This window comes from Eurosta solidaginis, chromosome 2 (genome assembly GCF_040869045.1).
Source record: "Eurosta solidaginis isolate ZX-2024a chromosome 2, ASM4086904v1, whole genome shotgun sequence".
Taxonomy (NCBI): domain Eukaryota; kingdom Metazoa; phylum Arthropoda; class Insecta; order Diptera; family Tephritidae; genus Eurosta; species Eurosta solidaginis.
The window spans coordinates 296,786,421-296,806,870 of NC_090320.1; the positions used below are offsets into that span (position 1 = coordinate 296,786,421).

The 20,450-nt window shown below is 35.9% G+C and overlaps 1 protein-coding gene across 1 annotated transcript; it reads right to left on the minus strand.

The window, feature by feature from the left end:
* Window positions 1-4,219: 4,219 nt before the first annotated feature.
* LOC137242871 (UDP-glucosyltransferase 2-like) lies at window positions 4,220-19,706 on the minus strand. The gene is made up of 4 exons (XM_067770124.1): window positions 19,575-19,706; window positions 14,213-14,459; window positions 13,705-14,151; window positions 4,220-5,723 (listed from the first exon to the last, which is right to left on the minus strand). The coding sequence occupies exons 2-4, from the start codon at window positions 14,457-14,459 to the stop codon at window positions 4,780-4,782; spliced, it is 1,638 nt and encodes a 545-aa protein (XP_067626225.1). The 5' UTR covers window positions 19,575-19,706; the 3' UTR covers window positions 4,220-4,779.
* Between the last annotated feature and the right edge of the window lie 744 nt (window positions 19,707-20,450).

Consider the following 20,450-nt stretch of genomic DNA (forward strand, 5'->3'; position numbering starts at 1 on the left):
AATTGTAAAATTGATTTTATCACAAGTGGGCGGTGCAACGCCATTTTAAAAAATGTTTCAAAATTTTTATCAAGAGTCTCAATATCCGTCCACATGTCAAATTTCAACATTCCAGGTGTAGTATTTACTAAATTATTAGGTTTTGAATAGGCAGTTGATTGACTAATAATATATCCTTTCCTACCAACTTTCCAATCCAAATAATGTGCGCTCCACTTTTATATTTTTACTTCTCATAAATATTTTTGAAATTTCTATGTGAAAATTTAAAAATCAAGTTTTAGCAAAAATATGTCTTCATATAAGGAGACATTTTTCGCTGATTTTTGTCCAGTTATATAAAGGAAGTGCTTAAATTTTTTTTATTTTATTTTTAATAATCAAGGTTAAATTGATTGACGTAAATGCTAATTAGTTTATTAACTCGGCCCATTATGCATTGCTTGAGGAAGTTTTTGTGCAAATTACCTGATAAAATTTCAAGTATAATAAAAATTGAACAAACAGCTTTTGTTCAATCAAACTACCTAGACGAAATTCCTCGTAGTTGTTTACTTTTATATACATAAGCATTTGCACAATGGAATACGTTTATTGATTTAAGAACGATTATGTGTTATGTGTACAATAACTGTTTTTTTAACAAATTTAAATATTTCTGTCTGTTTTCAAACTGCTTATTTATTATATTGTATTCACCTGCCATAAAACCATAGTTGGGGGCAGTGCACCAAATTTTGAGCATCAACACTGCTCGAAGCTAAGTGGGTTGACATAATCGAGATCAAGACCTTGTATTAAGTGTTAATGGCACGTTAATTTGTCACCGATTTAAACGTATGTTCATCTTGAACATATTTGTTAAATTTAATGAGCTTAAGGCGGCATCTGTAGGATTATAGAAATTGAGTTTACGTCGCTACAAATAAAACAAGTAAGGAAGGCTAAGTTCGGGTGTAACCGAAACTAACATACTCAGCTGCCAAATTACAGCTTGCAAAACTTTTAAATTACCTTCTTTTAAAAGTGTGCGGTGCCACGCCTATTGTCCAAAATTTTCTAATTTGCGTCATAAGGTCAAACCCCCTACCAAGCTTCATCGCGTTATCCGTCTTTGGTAATGAATTATTGCACTTTTTCGGTTTTTCGAAATTTTGGATATCGACAAAGGTGGGCGTGGTTATAGTCCGATTTGGTTCATTTTAAATAGCGATCTGAGATGAGTGTCCAGTAACCTACATACCAAATTTCATTAAGATACCCCAAAATTTACTCAAGATATCGTGTTTACGGACAGACGGGCGGACGTACGGACATGGCTAAATGAATTTCTTTTTTCGCCCACATCATTTTGGTATATAGAAGTCTATATCTATATCGATTGGTTTATGCCGTTACGGGTTACCGTTATGCGAACAAAATAAATATATTCTGAGTTCTGCTCAGCTGAGTATAAAAAGGCGTGCGTGTACTTATGTATGTACCCGCATGAGAAGTTTTACTTCTTTGTCATCATTAGCTTTGTCAAATAGCTTTTAATTTCATGCAAATAAATAATTTCAATAAAATAATAATTGGACAGGAAAAAGATTGTGAATAGGGAAAATAAATTCCAGTTTAAATTTGAAAAATTTAATAAACAAACATTTGTTTTCTCACCTTAGGTGTAGCGTAAATGTTTTATTAGTCTTCTTACAATACCCTTTCATTGGTTAACTCACGAGTTGTGGTATCAAAACGGCGCATGAGCGCTAATTGGAGTCAATTGGGACTCGGCACTCCAACCAACCAACCAACCAACCAGCATAAATTCGCGAACTAACCAAATGTTATTATTGTGAAATTATGTCCACTACCGTACCACATCCAGTAATATAAACAATTATGATAAAATAAAGTAACTAAAAAAATTCAAAGTTGAAAACTAGCAACTCAAGAAGACACCACGCGAGTGTTGAAACATTTGTCTTGTAAAAATAAAAACAAAAAACTTAAACGACTAAAAGGTGTTGTTTCATTTTCTTTACAGTGTCGAAAGTCATTTAGCACTCAAAAATAATTTAATTTAAACGAATTAAATATTTAATCTCGATCCTTGCGCCACCTAGCGGCAATTTTTTTCATAGCTTGATTTTTATTCTTGTATGTACTATGTGTTCCAAATATGAGCCAAATCGGACCACAAATACGATTTTTGTGAATATCTCGATCCTTGCGCCACCTCGTGGCGATTTTTTGCTAATTATTGCATTGTCATCGGGTTCTGAACTATATTCCAAGTTTCAAGCTTGTAGCTTATCAGGAAGTTACTTAAATTTCAATTACAAAATTCGTTCACAACGGCCGTGCATGCGGCCGTGCGGCCTGCCTGTCAAGTCAAGCTAAAAAACCGTTTAAAAAAGACTACCTATATACCATATTTGGGGCAAATCGAATCATGAGTATAATTTGCTGGAATAGTCCGGTCCTGGTCCAATTCCCGCAAAAAAAGGATCATTAGTGCTTACCTAGGCAAAGGGCTGCCTACACTCTAAAACGTTTGTATGAAATTAAGATTTAAATAAGAGTAAATTCCTGTTGAAATCATTTTTACTTTCTTTATATTAGGTCAGTTGAATGTTTGTCCGTTTTTCATGCAAATCTTGCAATCGATTTTAAGTAACTTCTCATTAAGCTACAAACGTGAAACTGTACACATAAGTTAGAACACCGTGACAATGCAACAAAAGGAAAAAAACCGTTAAGGTGGCGCACGGATCGAAATAATTAGATAAGAATTTGAAAATTTCCCAACCAGCTTTTAAGTAACTTCTCGATGAGCTAGACGCTTGACATTTCAAACTTAATTCAGAGGTCGATGACAGCCGATGACGCGATACAAAAAGATTCGCTAGGGGGCGCACGGGATGAGATATTTAGAAAAATCGTACGGAACGGAGGGAATTTTGGGATTGATTTTTATGTAAGTTCTCATTGAGCTACAAGCGTAAAACATAACAGATACATAGGTTAAGACACCGAGAAAATGTAAGAAAAGGAGAAAAAATCGATTAGGTAGCGCACGGATCGAAATATTTAGATAATAATTTCGAAATTTGAAATCGGGTTTTAAGTACCTTCTCGATGAGCTAGAGACTAAATATTTAGAGCTTAATTCAGAGGTCGATGACAGCCGATGACACAATACAAAAATTTTCGCTAGGGGGCGCACGGACTGAGATATTTAGAAAAATCAAACGGAACAGAGGGAATTTTGGAATTGATTTTTTTGCAAGTTCTCATTGAGCTACAAGCGTAAAACATAACAGATACATAGGTTAAGACACCGAGAAAATGTAGAAAAGAAGAAAATAAAATAAAATTAAAAAATTTTAAACACTTCCTTTATATAAACGGACAAAAATCAGCGAAAAATCTCTCCTTATATAACGACATATTTTTGCTAAAAATTGATTTTTAAATTTTGACATAGAAATTGAAAAAATTTTGTTAAGAGAAGTAAAAATATAAAGGTGGAGCGCTATTTATTGACTAATAATATATCCTTTCCTACCAACTTTGCAATCCAATTAATGTGCGCTCCACTTTTATATTTTTACTTCTCATAAATATGTTTGCAATTTCTATGTCAAAACTTAAAAACCAAAGTTTAGCAAGAATATATCTTCATATAAGGAGACATTGTTCGCTGATTTTTGTCCATTTATATAAAGGAAGTGCTCAGAATTTTTTATATGGTGTAAAATGCACTTTTTATTTTTGTGTTGAAAATTTAAAAATTGATGATATATGTAACTATAAAAAAGTGTAATATTTTGATTTACACCAGAAAAGTATGTAGTTTAAAATATGCTAGGAAGGCAATTGGGATAAAGTTTACAACAACTAAGGCATGACGTGGCTGAATGCGTTTGCATTCAACCATCGTAGGAGTGCGGGTTCAAATGTGCTCGGGAGAAAAGGCTTTGAAGAGATTTACAAGGTATAATCTAAATCAATTAATTTGTTTTGAGGCCAATTGCAATTAAATGAGAAATTTTTATTGATTTGAGAATATGACTGTTAATTACTGATTTTTTGTTTTTTTTTTATTCATGTTGAAATAAAAGGCTTATTTAAAAATTTTGTTATCTTATTTTATTCCTTAATCTAAAAGTTAACAATGTTATCTTTTTAACCCACACGTTATAACAAGAAATGAAAGCCCGTGCACACAGACTATAGTGTCTCCCCTACATATACTAATCTCGACGGTACAAATAGATTATAGGCAAGAAACATGTTGCTTCACGTTTTGCGACCTTATCAAGTAGTTATGGCCGTATATACTTAATTTTTTTACAGTTGTTCCAGTCTCATCCCTTCAAACGGTTATACGACGCTGGGGTATACATATACATTTTTTATTCCGAATGGATATTTCTAAGACGTATAACACCGGGGCAAAACTCTCGGACTACCTATGAAGACACACCTTCACACTCTCCAAAATTTACAATTGATATCTTCGACTATAATGCCTTCGAATTTAAATATAAGAAGAAAAAAATATTTTAAATACTTTGAGTCATCAAGGGTTAGTCTAAATTTGGAGCCCTGTTTGACATGCCTTATTGGTGCCCAATAGTGTCGAAAATTTTTACGTTGTATCTTATATCGTTTGAAGTAGCGAGACAAAAAATCGTTAACTTTATTCCTAGGGACCACTCTACTGTACATACATACTTAAAAATTTATTGAACATAGCCTTTTAACAGCAATATCTTTCATCTGCTTGTGTTATCCAGCATAACGATATTTATTGCTTACTCTCAGCTCCCTTTTTAAGGTTTTCGTGTTAGCCGTGTTCTTTTTACTTAAGCAAATAATTTTGTTCAAAAGCACGGAGGTCTGAGTTTTTAATTCGTTAAAGCGCAGTGGTATCCACACTGCCAAAAACAACAACAATAATGTACAGCCAAATACATCCAATAGCAAATACTGATAGAGTGGCATATAAGCACCGTAAGATTTCAAATGTGGCGCACCTTTATGTCTAACCACATATTCCATCCAATAAGAGGCCTCATCCAAAGGATCCACCAAATTATCACGAAACTTACGTGACATTTCTAAAGCCTTCTGTTTGTATGTTCGATCGGTGATAAGTAAACGCAAGTTCTGCACCAAATCGTCACTGGTCATTTGACCGAAATGCAACCAACGTGCATAACCAGCTTGCACCGAACGCATCGAGTTACGATGTTGATCACCGAAGAAAGGTATGCAAAGCATTGGTACACCCCAATAGATGCTCTCTTGTATACCAAATATGCCAGCATGCGTCATGAAAACTTTCACATTAGGATGTGCTAGTATGTCATTTTGTGGTAACCAACTTTGAATTTTCACATTAGGCGGCAGGCGGCTAATCGATGAGTTTTCTAATTTCCATAACACATTTTGTTTGAGTTGACTGAATGCCTGCAATAGAAGATTTATTTTTTCCTGTGGCATTTCTATGCTTTTCATATATGAGCCGACGCTGAAGTAGATCGCACCGTGCGTTGAGTTGTCTAGGAAGGTTTGCAGATCTTCTGGTAGTGGTTTGGCTGGTTTTATATGTACGCCAGCTACGTCAATTAGGCCGGGCATGCTGGGACGTGGTACATCTGTGCTGCGGTGACTATTGACCAACATGAGGGAAATATTTTTCTCCAATTCGCTAACATGCGGTAGTGGACCTGAAAGATAGAAAAAAAATGTGTTATTCCCTTCACGCAAGTGAAAGTTGAAGTCCTAAAAACGGATTAATTACGTGAACGCTTTCCTGTTTTACAGAGAGTTTAAATTACCAATCGTCTGTCATGATAATTTTCTAGTTAAATTGCCCTGGGAAAATATTGTAATTTCTTTCTAAATAATTTTGGTTTTCGTTTTTGATAATGTTTCTATATTTTTCGCAATGATGAGAACTCAAAACCAATTTGTTTACCTGTTTTTAAATTTTTTATACTCAGTTGAGCAGAGCTCACAGAGTATATTAACTTTGATGGGATAACGGTTGGTTGTACAGGTATAAAGGAATCGAGATAGATATAGACTTCCATATATCAAAATCATCAGTATCGAAAAAAAATTTGATTGAGCCATGTCCGTCCGTCCGTTTGTCCGTTAACACGATAACTTGAGTAAATTTTGAGGTATCTTGATGAAGTTTGGTATGTAGGTTTCTGGGCACTCATCTCAGATCGCTATTTAAAATGAACGATATCGGACTATAACCACGCCCACTTTTTCGATATCGAAAATTTCGAAAAACCGAAAAAATGCGATAATTCATTGCCAAAGACGGATAAAGCGATGAAACTTGGTAGATGAGTTGACCATATGACGCAAAATAGAAAATTGGTAAGATTTTGGACAATGGGCGTGGCAACGCCCCCTTTTTAAAAAAGGTAATTTAAAAGTTTTGCAAGCTGTAATTTGCAGTCGTTGAAGATATCATGATGCAATTTGGCAGGAACGTTACTACTATTACTATATATGCGCTAAATAAAAATTAGCAAAATGGGATGAAGAACACGCCCACTTTTTAAAAAAAAATTTTTTAAAGTCAAATGTTAACAAAAATTTAATATCTTTACTGTATATAAGTAAATTAAGGCAACATTCAACTCCATGTTATGATGCAACAAAATACAAAAATAAAAGAAAATTTCAAAATGGGCGTGGCTCCGCCCATTTTCATTTAGTTTGTCTAGAATACTTTTAATGCTATAAGTCGAACAAAAATTTACCAATCCATCTTAAATTTGGTAGGGGCATAGATTCTATGACGATAACTGTTTTCTGTGAAAATGGGCGAAATCGGTTGAAGCCACGCCCAGTTTTTATACACAGTCCACCGTCTGTCCTTCCGCTCGGCCGTTAACACGATAACTTGAGCAAAAATCGATATGTCTTTACTAAACTTAGTCCACGTACTTATCTGAACTCACTTTATATTGGTATAAAAAATTGCCGAAATCCGACTAAAACCACGCCCACTTTTTCGATACCGAAAATTACGAAAAATTAAAAAAATGCCATAGTTCTATACCAAATACGAAAAAAGGGATGAAACATAATAATTTGGTTGGTTTATTGACGCAAAATATAACTTTAGAAAAAACTTTGTAAAATGGGTGTGACACCTTCCATATTAAGTAGAAGAAAATGAAAAAGTTCCACAGGGCGAAATCAGCAGCCCTTGGAATCTTGGCAGGAATACTGTTCGTGGAATTACATATATAAATAAATTAGCAGTACCCGACAGATGATTTTCTGGATCACCCTGGTCCACATTTTGGTCGATATCGTGAAAACGCCTTCACATATACATCTAAGGGCCACTCGCTTTTAAAACCCTCATTAATACCTTTAATTTGATACCCATATCGTACAAACACATTCTAGAGTCACCCCTGGCCCACCCTTATGGCGATATCACGAAAAGGCGTTCACCTATAGAACTAAAGCCCATTCCATTTTAAAATACTCATTAACACCTTTCATTTGATACCGATATCGTACAAGCACATTCTAGAGTCACCCCTGGCCCACCTTTATGGCGATATCTCGAAATGGCGTCCACCTATAGAACTAAGGATCACTCCCTTTTAAAATACTCATTACCACCTTCCATTTGATACCCATATCGTACAAACACATTTATAGTCACCCCTGGCCCACCTTAATGGCCATATCTCGAAAAGGCGTTCACCTATAGAACTAAAGCCCATTCCCTTTTAAAATACTCATTAACACCTTTCATTTGATTCCCATATCGTACAAACACATTCTGGAGTCACCCTGGACCACCTTTATGGCGATATCTCGAAAACGCCTTCACATATACAACTAAGGCACACTTTCTCTTAAAATACTCTTTAATACCTTCCATTTGATACACATGTCATACAACCACATTCCAGGGTTGCTCTACGTTCATTTTCCTACATGGTGATTTTCCCTTATTTTGTCTCCATAGCTCTCAACTTAGTATGTAATGTTTGGTTACACCCGAACTTAGCCTTCCTTACTTGTTTTATACTCAACTGAGCAGAGCTCACAGAGTATATTAATTTGGTTCGCATAACGGTACTCCGTAACGGCATAAACTAATCGAGATAGATATAGACTTCTATATATAAAAATGATCTCGAAAAAGAAATTCATTGAGCCATGTCCGTCCGTCCGTCTGTCCGTAAACACGATAATTTGAGTAACTTTTGAGTTATCTTAATGAAATCTGGTATGTAAATTCCTGGGCACTCACCTCAGATCGCTATTTGAAATGAACGAAATCGGACTATAACAACGCCCACCTTTTCGATATCGAAAATTTCGAAAAACCGAAAAAGTGCGATAATTCATTACCAAAGACGGATAAAGCAATGAAGATTGGTAGGTGGGTTGATCTTATGGCGCAGAGTAGAAAATTAGTATAATTTTGGACAATGGGCGTAGCGCCGCCCACTTTAAAAGAATACAATTTAAAAGGTTTGCTGCAATTTGGCAGTCGTTGAAGATATCGTTACAGTTGGCAGGAACGTTACCCCAATTAATGTATGTGTTCTTAATAAAAATTAGCAAAATCGGATGACGAACATGCCCACTTTAAAAAAAAAAAATTTTTTTAGTCAAATTTTAGCAAAAAATTTAATATCTTTACAGTATGTATACAAATGAATTATGTCAAAATTCAGCTCCAGTAATGATATGGTGCAACAAAATACAACAATAAAAGATAATTTCAAAATGGGCGTGGCCCTCCCCTTTTCATTTAATTTGTCTAGAATACTTTTAATGCCATAAGTCGAACAAAAATTTACCAATCTTTGAGAAATTTGGTAGGGGCAAAGCTTCTATGACGATGACTATATTCTGGGAAAATGGGCGAAATCGGTTGAAACCATGACCAGTTTTTATACACAATCGACCGTCTGTCCTTCCGCTTACTAAACTTAGTTCACGTACTTATCTGAACTCACTTTATATTGGTATTAAAAATGGGCGAAATTCGACTATGACCACACCCACTTTTTTGAAATTGAAATTTTCGAAAAATGTCATGATTATATACCAAATACGAAAAAAGGGACGAAACATGGTGATTGGATTGTTTTTTTGACACAAAATATAACTTTAGAAAAAACTTTGTAAAATGGGTGTGACACCTACCATATTAACTAGAAGAAAATGAAAAAGTCTTGCAGGCCGAAATCAAAAGCTCTTGGAATAATGGCAGGAATATTGTTCGTGGTATCTATCTATCTATATCTATAAATCTTATAAAATAAAGTCGCTAAATGCCATGTATGCACATAACTTAACAGAGAATACTCCGATTTTAAAACGGTTTTTTGGATTTGAAAGCTTAGCTTCGTGAGAGGGTACAGTTAATATTGTAACGAATTCACTTGTAAATCTTCTTATTTACCCTTCTGCTAAGTTCGAATCACTAAATTGTTGAATAAATAACTCCAATATTGAATAATAGAAAAATGGCCTTTATTAAAGTACTTCACAATAACACTTATACTTTGCAACGAATAGCTTGCTTAATAACCAAACTGATTGATAGCTCAAATGAAACTCACTTTCAAAATAATACTGCTATTGCTCGCTAGATAGCGTCTTAATCGAAACTGCTTGACAGCTCAAATCAAACTGAATTCCAGCGCCTCTACCATTGCCGCCTTTTGTACTCTTTGGTTTCAAATCTCGCATCTTCTAGGCGCTTCCAGAATATACTAGTCCAGCAGCTCTCAAACTTCTCAGCTGTAACTACAATTGCACAGTTTTATAGTTTTTCTCATTGCATAGTTATAAGAGTATCTCAGATATATGCATGTGTATGTGCATTGACTCTCCGCTGCTCGTATACGTACATGGTACATATGTGTAGACGCAATTATTGTTTCGTTTATGTAGATACATAATGATTGATCTATGGATGTGAATTCACGTCACTGCTTAGCATCGGCTTAGAGATGGCAGCACTCCTTAATTTTGCTAATATTCGTAACACTGCCCTCCACCTAAGTCTGATCGTCCCGATTAGACAAATCTCCCGATCTAAACGTTGCCAGCCTTTCCATATGGACCACTTTCATTTTGGTTTGTGGTTTACCGATGGTTTGTATGCGGTACACTACATCGTTGATCTGTTTTACAACTTTGTATGGGCCTTCCCAATTACACTGCAATTTCGGGGACAAACCTATTTTACGTTGTGGTTTGTATAACAGCACCAAATCTCCTTCCTGAAAACCTTCTGAATTAATTGCTTTATCATATCTCGCTTTCATCTTATCACTCATAATCTTTGCTCGTTGCCTTACAAGATCGTGTATCTCTCTCAGCTCTTCTTCCAAGACACCAGTGGATTTCTTGACGTTTCTTTCCGCATCGTCATCTATCCCAAACCTCAAATCAGCTGGCAGTCGAAGGCCATTGCCAAAAATTACTTTTGCAGTGGTTTGGCTCGTGGTTTCATGCTGATCGGTAAGCCATCAAGAATAATGGTATGCGGGTATCCCACTCCTTATAGTACTTGTCTACTACTTTCCTTAAATGCTCTTCCAATGTTCTATTGAAACGTTCCACCATACCATCGGACTGAGGATGTAATGCAAGTTGTCCGTGTTTTCCGAATGCCCAACTTATTGCACATTTCTTGGAACACAGCTGATTCAAAGTTCCTGCCTTGGTCAGAATGTATCTCCATTGGTACACCATACCTTGCAACCCATTCGTTGGTAACCACTTCTGCTACTGTTTCTGCTTCTTGGTTTGGGATTGGGTATACCGCTGGCCATTTACTGAAATAATCCGTAACCACCAGTACGTATTTGTTTCCGTGCTTGCTAGTAGGAAATGGACCTGCGACATCCATGGCGATCCTTTCAAATGGTGCACCTGAAATATACTGCTTCATCTGGCCATGACTTCGTGTTTTGGGCCCTTTCGCTCTGTTGCAAACCTCGCAGTTGGCAATCCACTCGGTGACCGACTGACGGCAACCAACCCAATAGAATCTCTGCTTAATTTTCTCGAGCGTCTTCGTGATTCCAAGATAACCTCCACTTGGACCATTATGCAGCTCGCTGAGCACGTCAGGAATCCTCTTTCTGGGAACAACTATCAGTTTCTTCTTGCATTTACCATCTTCACTCTCCCATACTCGATGAAGGCAACCGGATATCAATTCTAAACTGTTCCACTGTGCCCAATATGACTTCGCAATGGGACTATCTGCTGACATCTCTTCTCTGCTTGGTCTTTCGTTTCATTCGAGCCCTTGCATAACATGTGACAGATCTGTATCTTCTAGCTGACACTTTCTTAGTTGTTCCTTGTCCCATTCATCTGTACATGTTATAGTCATTAGTCGGACATCTATAATGTCTTCTTTAGCCTCGGCTTTTGAACAGTGCTTTCATTCCAAACTACATGGTCTTCGTGACATTGCATCGGCATTTCCATGGGTACTACCTTTTCGATGCTCAATGGAAAAGTCATAGCTTTGTAGTCGCTCGATCCACCGTGCCAATTGTCATAACGAATGAAAGCTGTTGATGAGTGCTTTAGTACAGGGTTATTTTCATACCTATTAGTGACTAGGGTCTCGAGACTGATGCCAAAACGTGGACCCGGGTACTCCTAGAAAGTGTTTATACAATATGGATAACAAATGAAAGCTGTTGATGAGTGCTTTAGTACAGGGTAATTTTCATACCTATTTGTGAAGGGTCTCGAGATATATACCAAAACGTGCATCAGGGTAACACTAGGATGTGTTTTTACATTATGGGTATCAAATTGAAGCTGTCGATGAGTGCTTTAGTACAGAGTAATTTTTATACCGCTGAGTGACTAGGGTCTCAAGAGCTAGACGGAAAAAGCGTATTAAAATGTGTGGAGATAGACCAAATTTAGTGTAGAACAACGTCTGACGGGTCTGCTAGTTATATATACAAGTAAATTAGTGGTACCCGACAGATGATGTTCTAGGTCAACCTGGTCCACATTTTGGTCGATATCTCAAAAACGCCTTCACATATACAACTAAGAGCCACTACCTTTTAAAACCCTCATTAATACCTTTAATGTTATACCCATATCGTACAAACACATTATAGAGTCACCCCTGGTCCACTTTTATGGCGATATCTCGAAAAGGCGTCAACCTATAGAACTAAGGCCCACACCCTTTTAAAATACTTTTTAATACCCATGTCATACAAACACATTCCAGGGTTACCAGGTTCATTTTCCTACATGGTGATTTTCCCTTATTTGACAAAGGATGAAGGAAAATCGTTCCAAAAAACGTCACCCTTGGTCTACAATTTGGTCGATATTTCCCAAACGTATGTGATATGTAATTAAAAACCAGTTACAAACCATCCACGAAACCCTACGAAACCACTCAGCTATAATTATACTCAGATGAGCAGAGCTCACAGAGTATATTAATTTTGTTCTCATTACGGTATTCCGTAACTGTATAAGTATACTAATTGAGATAAATTTAGACTTCCATATATCAAAATTAAAAATACATTCTTGGCATACGGCTCATAATTTCCACCTTATAGGAGTCATCTATGAGTCTTATGATTATAGGTTTATATTTTCTCGAGGCACACATTTCTGACACGGACTCTTATCGGACTCATAATAAAGAGCGCTTCGAAAATATTTCAGGGGCGATTTAAAAAAAAAATTATAAAGAAATGCGTTCAAATTTAACCAAATTTTCATATTTAAAAAAAATATTCTAATAAAACGAATTGGTAGCTGAATAGAGATAGCAAAGGCAAGTTGCTCCACTTTTTAGTAATACCATTTGTATGTATCCATGAAAAAGACAATTTTGTCTCCAAATCCCTCAGCTGAGTATATAATGTTCGGTTATACCCGAACTTAGCCTTTCTTGCTTTTTTTTTATTCAATATCAAGGCAAATCCATACCAGGTGATGGCAAAGCAAATTCAACCAATTCTCCGCGCGGAAGAATGTCAAGTCAAAAGAAAATTTTCACTGATTTCGATTAACTGACATATTAAAGTACAATGCACTGTATGGAAAATAATCAAGAAGAAGCAACCAGCTGTTGGGATAACAACATTAGGTACTGGATTCGCCTTGATTCAATACCTACATAGTCCCGACATAATAAACGAAATAATTAAGAAGTAGTGCAAAATTAATCCAAAAATAGTCTCAAAATAATCATTAGTCTTTGAACAATCTCGAATAGTTCCGAAAACACCCGTACTAATGACGAACGGACTCTACGAACTATCCCGAAATATTCCTGATACTATTTCTAAAATAGTACCTAAGCGATCCCGAAACAGTCCTGGAAAGTTTGAAGTAATCAAGAAAATAGTTCCGAAAAAGTCCAAATAACTATGGTATAGAAAGTATCACGAAATAGCCTTGAAATAATCCAAATACTACTACCTCGTACTCAACTATGGGCGAAATACATACACCAAATGGTCTTAAAGTTCACATATGAATGTCTCGACTCCCCCAAATCGTGCCCCTTACAGGTCTGCCAGCATAGCTTTGTTAAAGAATCAATTCTTTCAAGCCAAGTACAACGTATTTTTCGTATCATGAAAACAGAATGTGACAGGTTCTCTACAAAAAGGGTTGAGTACTCACCATCGGCATAATTGCCAAAATGTCGCTCAGCCATCTCTTGCATTCGTGGCAAGTAGTACCAGTGTCTCAGCACAGCATCATACAACGAGAGATAGGTATTGTAAGCACGTTGTAGGAAAGTCATCCTATCCGTGTATGCTATAAGAAAATGTGGCACTATCGCCCATGGTGTCAGTAAACCCATAGCACGATCCATATTATCAGCATAGCCCATTGTGCCCAATGTAACAACGGGACACTTAAATTTGTGTGCAAACATCAGAAAACTTTCATGAAAAAATTGTTCCAAAACAATTAAATCAAATTCCAAATCTTTGCTGGCTATTAAAGATTTTACTTTTGGATCGCTCAAAGCATGTTCTGAGCTTAACAGACCGACGTGCCAATACATTTGTAAGTTTTCGAAATCGCTTGTGAAATGCATTTTAAATATGTTCTCACGCGGGCCTGCAAGAAAGCAAACAATAAATACTTTTGCGTTTCCATTATGAACAAATATTAAACTTACGATGAGCAGCGATATCTAATTTAGGATCGATAATGATCTCCGTTAAGTTAGGATGTGTTTGCTTTGCGGGTTGATTCGTCAATGTTGTTACTTGATGTCCACGCCTTAAAAGATCATGTACAAAGTGTTCCAACCACATCCAATGACTGGGTGCTGGAAAAGGACCCATAAACAAAATTCTATAACTGCTGCAGTTTAATGGCAACAGAAGTGGCGTCATCAAAATAAATAAGTACTGGAGCTGCATCTGTAAGGTGATGTTATATAAACAAAGATATAATTATAAACAAGTGGATGAAGAGACATTATAAAGGTTTTCAAGCTTTGACTAGAGACTACACACAATAAATTTGTCCTTTGTAAGACCGGACTTATAACTTCTCAAAGACTGCCAATCAGACACCACTTAGTGCAACATTGGTGGGTGCTGTTACCTTTGCAATAACAAATCAGTATACTGCCAAGTGTTTTATGAATGCAAGTCTTTTGTTGACGTAAATTAACTTAGCTTTTATTGTTTTTTGATTAAAATGATCGGAAGTTTAAGGCCAAACAAAAGTCACTTCATAATTTGATTAGCAACAAAGGCCAATTTCTTTTAAATATCTATTAAAATAAAAACAAACATATGTACATATATAAGATGAAATAACAATGAAGCAATCAACAAAGAAGGCATTGACCTCCGAAACATCATAACATTCATCACTATCACGCAAAATTCTAGCCTCAATATTACTTTTGCGCATGTTTCAGCAGCAAACGGATCCACCGTGGAAGATAATTCATGCAAAGGGTGGGTGTCCGTCAGTCTGTAAACACGATAACTTGAGTAAATTTTGAGGTATCTTGATGAAATTTGGTATGTAGGTTCCTGGGCGCTCATCTCAGATCGCTATTTAAAATGAACGAAATCGGACTACAACCACGCACACTTTTTCGATCTCGAAAATTTCGAAAAACCGAAAAAGTGCGATAATTCATTACCAAAGACGGATAAAGCGATGAAACTTGGTAGGTGCATTCACCTTATGACGCTAAATAGAAAATTAGAAAAATTTTTTACAATGGGCGTGGCACCGCCCACTTTTAAAAGAAGGTAATTTAAAAATTTTGCAAGCTGTAATTTGTCAGTCGTTGAAGATATCATGATGAAATTTGGTAGGCACGTTACTACTATTACTATATATGCGCTAAATAAAAAATAGCAAAATCGGATGACGAACACGCCCAATTTAAAAAAAATGTTTTTTTAGTCAAATTTTAATAGAAAATTTAATATCTTTACAGTATAAAAGTAAATTATGTCAACGTTCGACTCCAGTAATGATATGGTGCAACAAAATACAAAGATAAAAGAAAATTTCAAAATGGGCATAACTCCGCCCTTTTTCATTTAATTCGTCTAGAATACTTTTAATGCCATAAGTCGAACAAAAATTTACCAGTCCTTGTTAAATTTGGTAGGGACGTAGAATCTATGACGATAACTGTTTTCTGTGAAAATGGGCGAAATTGGTTGAAGCCACGCCCAGTTTTTATACACAGTCGACCGTCTGTCCTTCCGCTCGGCCCTTAACACGATAACTTGCGCAAAAAACGATATACCTTAACTAAACTTAGTTCGCGTACTTATCTGAAGTCACTTTATCTTGGTATAAAATGTGGCCGAAATCCGACTATGACCACGCCCACTTTTCCGATATCAAAAATTACGAAAAATGAAAAAATGCCATAATTCTCTACCAAATATGAAAAAAGAGATGAAACATGGTAATTGTAGTGGTTTATTGACGCAAAATATAACTTTAGAAAAAACTTTGTAAAATGGGTGTGACACCTACCATATTAAGTAGAAGAAAATGAAAAAGATCTGCAGGGCGAAATAAAACGCCCCTGGAATCTTGGCAGGAATACTGTTCGTGGTATTACATATATAAATAAATTAGCGGCACCCGACAGAAGATGTTCTGGGTCACCCTGGTCCACATTTTGGTCGATATCTCGAAAACGCCTTCACATATGCAACTAAAGGCTACTCCCTTTTAAAAGCCTCATTAATACCTTTAATTTGATACACATGTCATACAAAAACATTCCAGGATTACCCTAGGTTCATTGTGCTAAATGGTGATTTTCCCTTATTTTGTCTCCAAAGCTCTCAGCTGAGTATGTAATGTTCGGTTACACTCGAACTTAGCCTTCCTTACTTGTTTTTATATATTTTTTTTTTATTTCGGAAGAAACTATAAGATTTAATATTTATTGTAAAATAGCTAATATTCGGCTCCCTCTATCATCGCAATCAGCCTGTATTTCGGTCATCCCTTTTCACATATAACGTGTTCACTGCACGTGAAAACCCCATATATTTATATAGATTGAGAGATATAAAATAAATCTCAGGCGAGCACAGAAGATGGACTTTATTTATTACACTAGAGATGTATACATTTTTTGAGGATCTTTATGGTAATCGTGTACGTTACGTAAGATTGAATAACCTTTCCTACTTGAGTGTGTTTAGAATGCGGCTACTGTAGTGTTCTTGTAGCGTACCTCGCTAACCACCCGATAGTTTTGGGTTCAAGTCCGGTGCAAAGCAATAACAAAAATTTAGAAAAAAGTGTTTTCAATTAGAAAAGAAGTGTTTCTAAGCGGGGGTCGGCTCTCGGCAGTGGTTTGGAAGACACTTCTAGTGTATTCCTGCAATGATAAGTTAGCAGTGAAAATGCATATGCCTTACAGCTGCCGTTCGGAGTCGGCATAAAAAATGTAGGTCCCGGCCTGCCTAAATCTATTCGGCGTTGAAAAGCGCAAAGTATTTCTTTTTTTAATTCAAAGTGCTTGATTGATGCTGATTCCCTGAGCCAATCAATAGAAACCTCACTGAATATGTTCTTAGTGTTACCAGAATTTGTTTGACGACCAAAAGGATAAATTCGACTTGTGTTATAAAACAGCTCCGTCCTCTTAGCAAACACAAGAAGTTGTCCAAGATCTGGCTTAACAGCTGCCTCGAGATCTGACAGCTCTGCCACCCTTGGTGCATTGACCGCGCGAGCGTAGGACATGAACCCGACACGCGCTCAACGGTTTCTTTCTACTGCTCGCACTTCACATATTTGATGTTACTGACGAGGCCTCATTTATAAGCATGCGACGCCAGAAAACAGTCTCTATTAGTATGCTCATCACGATATGAGCAACTTTTAACTCTGACATAGTATTATTGGCACATGATCGTCTCTTTGCACGCCTTTTCTGCTTGATGGATCATATTCAACTCCTGTCTCTTCTTGGTTTCTTTTAAACGTACTGAGATGTCTACCGTCGATTCATCGAGTGCAGCATCCTGCTTTGCCTACTTATCGCCCATTTGGTTACCTTCTATCCCTTAATGACCAAGAAACGAGTACAGATGTCCTAATGTGAAAATCCCGGATGCGTGTTTGCACTCCAAGACACTTCTTGCATTACTTAATTTTAAATATAAATAGAGTAAATGGAGTAAATGTATTAATAGCAGTAGGAGGACTATTGTACACTCCATTAAGCGAAATCTTAGAAGAACCCTTCGGAGCTTGTTGACCTGGACCGCTAAAATTGGCTCAACTGAAATGTGACTTAACGAAACCTAAATCTGACTTTCCATGTCTCAGAATATTCTAAGGCGGGTAAAATACTTGCAGTAGCCAAAGGCAAAGAAAGTGTTGTAGTTATACACATCTGGCAACGCCAGCAATACAATATCAAAGAGCAACTAGGCTGTGTTCGACAGACGCACTGAATTATCACTGAATCGGAGCATTCTGTAAATGCAACAGGATGCTGAAATAGTAATGAAAATGGAAACCTGAATTATAAACATTTATTAATATTTATTTAAAAATATGGGAATTTAATCCAGATTATCCGAAAACGCTTCTTCCGCACTTGTTTAGTAATCTGCAAAGACGTTAAGATATCCCTTTTGCCAATATCACGGTCAGCAACAGTTGATTTAGGGAATGTGGTTAAATAGATTGATTCGTATTAGTGTATCACAAACCTAATACACTTTAAAAAATAATACACTAACTCACAAAGAGAGCCTTTTGAAAAATAAAACACCATTTTCAAGGATTATAGTGGAATTCTAGAATATTATATGAAGGCAGTTTTGTGCATTTTATATAGGAAAAGTTGCTATAGGAAGTATAGGCTACGAATCGTGAACAACTTATTTTATTTTCAAAATTTCTTTTCACATTTTGTATTGTATTAACAGTTGCTGATTTGCTATACAGAACGGAAAAAATTACTACAGTTTTTGTTGTTGCGTATTTGCAATGACGTAGCTATTACGCAGTCGTATAATTTGTTAGTGTATTGTGCAAAAATACTACACCCGTTTGCAAATGCAATGATGCTAGACCATTCGCGCAAAATTCTCAACTCCCTTATGCTGTTGTTTTAGTTGAATAAAAAGAAGTTTTCGTGATGAAAAAAAAAAAAACAATGAATAAAGCAACGAAACGTAATTTTAGACTTTCAGGTACAAATATCTCGAAAACCAGAAAAAATTAAAAAATGCTGACACTTTTTCAGCATACCAGAGGCCTTTAAAAAGGTATAGGCTCATTTCTGGTTGTAAAATTTGTCAGCTTTTGCAGTTGCTGTAATAGTCTAAAAGCCTGTGACTGCCAGACCTTTGTCATTTTATAAAAGTTGAAATTTCGTCAGTGCATACTTCCAACTGAAGCAGGATCATTGGTCTATTATTAAACGTGAGTCATGGTGGCTTTAACAGATATCATGCAAAAATTTTGCACGGCTAATCAAAGGCACTATGGAAAGTGTCTGGCAATGAGGCTAGTGGCTTCTTATATCGTGACGAAGACCATATATGAAAATCAGTCTTTATAAAATGACGAAAGAAATGTCTATTTTACTGCAGAATTTTTGCACGATATCTGTTAATGGCACCATGACTCAAGTTTTATAATACACCAACGATCCTACTTCAGTTGGAAGTATGCACTGACGACATTTCAACTTTTATAAAATGACTAGCCGTCACGGGCTCTTACTCTATAATACTGCAATGGGTAAAGCATATCAAATAATCTTATTATTTTTTTTTATAAACGTAAACTATTTTAAGAACTTTATCACCAAATTAATCTACAAAATATGGTAACGAATATCAAAAAATTGCTTAGCGATTTGGTTCTGTCTCTTTGAATATGCACATAAGATTATATAAATTTTTTTCTTCTCACAAATAAGAAATTTAACTTCATTTTCCAAAACTCCAAAATTCTCGCAAAACTGCTCATTCGTTTTTATTTTATTTTTACTTATAACTTTTTTTAATTACCTTAACATTTGCACTTTACAATTAAATTGATCATTTATTTTTGCAATTAACTTCTGCTTAGTGAATTTTGATTGCACAACCCAAAAGCTGCGCCTAGAGGTATAGAACAAATGCGGCGATTAGCGCCCGTTGGCTTTCAATTAACATCAAAGACTGACCGTGACATTCCCACTTGCCAACAAGGAAAGCTTTCTTCCACGTTTTTTTACAAATTATAAATATTTTTTTTTTAAATTATTTGATAAGCTAATTTTTGTTGCTGATTGCGCATTTGTTGCATGGGTTTTAAGAATTGTCATTTCATTATCAGTTCAGCAATATGTATGTATATGTATGTATCTATGGCACTAAGGTAGGGAAAGTCCACATACCACAGCTTCCGCTACAGTGCCAATTTCAGCAGTTGGTAATGGCGGCGGTCGCTACGGTATGAAAGTGATTGATGCTGTATCACTCACACCCGACTTATATTTTCCAAGTTCAATTTTCCATTATCGACGCATACAAAATGATGTCAACGTAAGCAATGTTGCTAGCGTTGCGGAAGCAGCATTAAATACAAAAAAATACACCAACGCAATTTTATCTAATTTAGGTAAATCAAAATATTTTTCAAGCATTGAAGAGCAATGGATGATATATTGAGTGAACAGATATGAAAGATTTGCCATGTTTACATGGATGACATAATTATTTTTTCAGAAAATATAACACAACATTTGCGAGATTTAAAAATAGTGACAGAAGTGTTGAGAAAAGCAAATATGAAAATTACATTTGAAAAATCACAGTTTTTGAAAAAGAAATAGAGTTTTCAGGATATATAATAGCACAAAACTTTATGAAAACAGACCCTAACACAAGATAAGATTGATT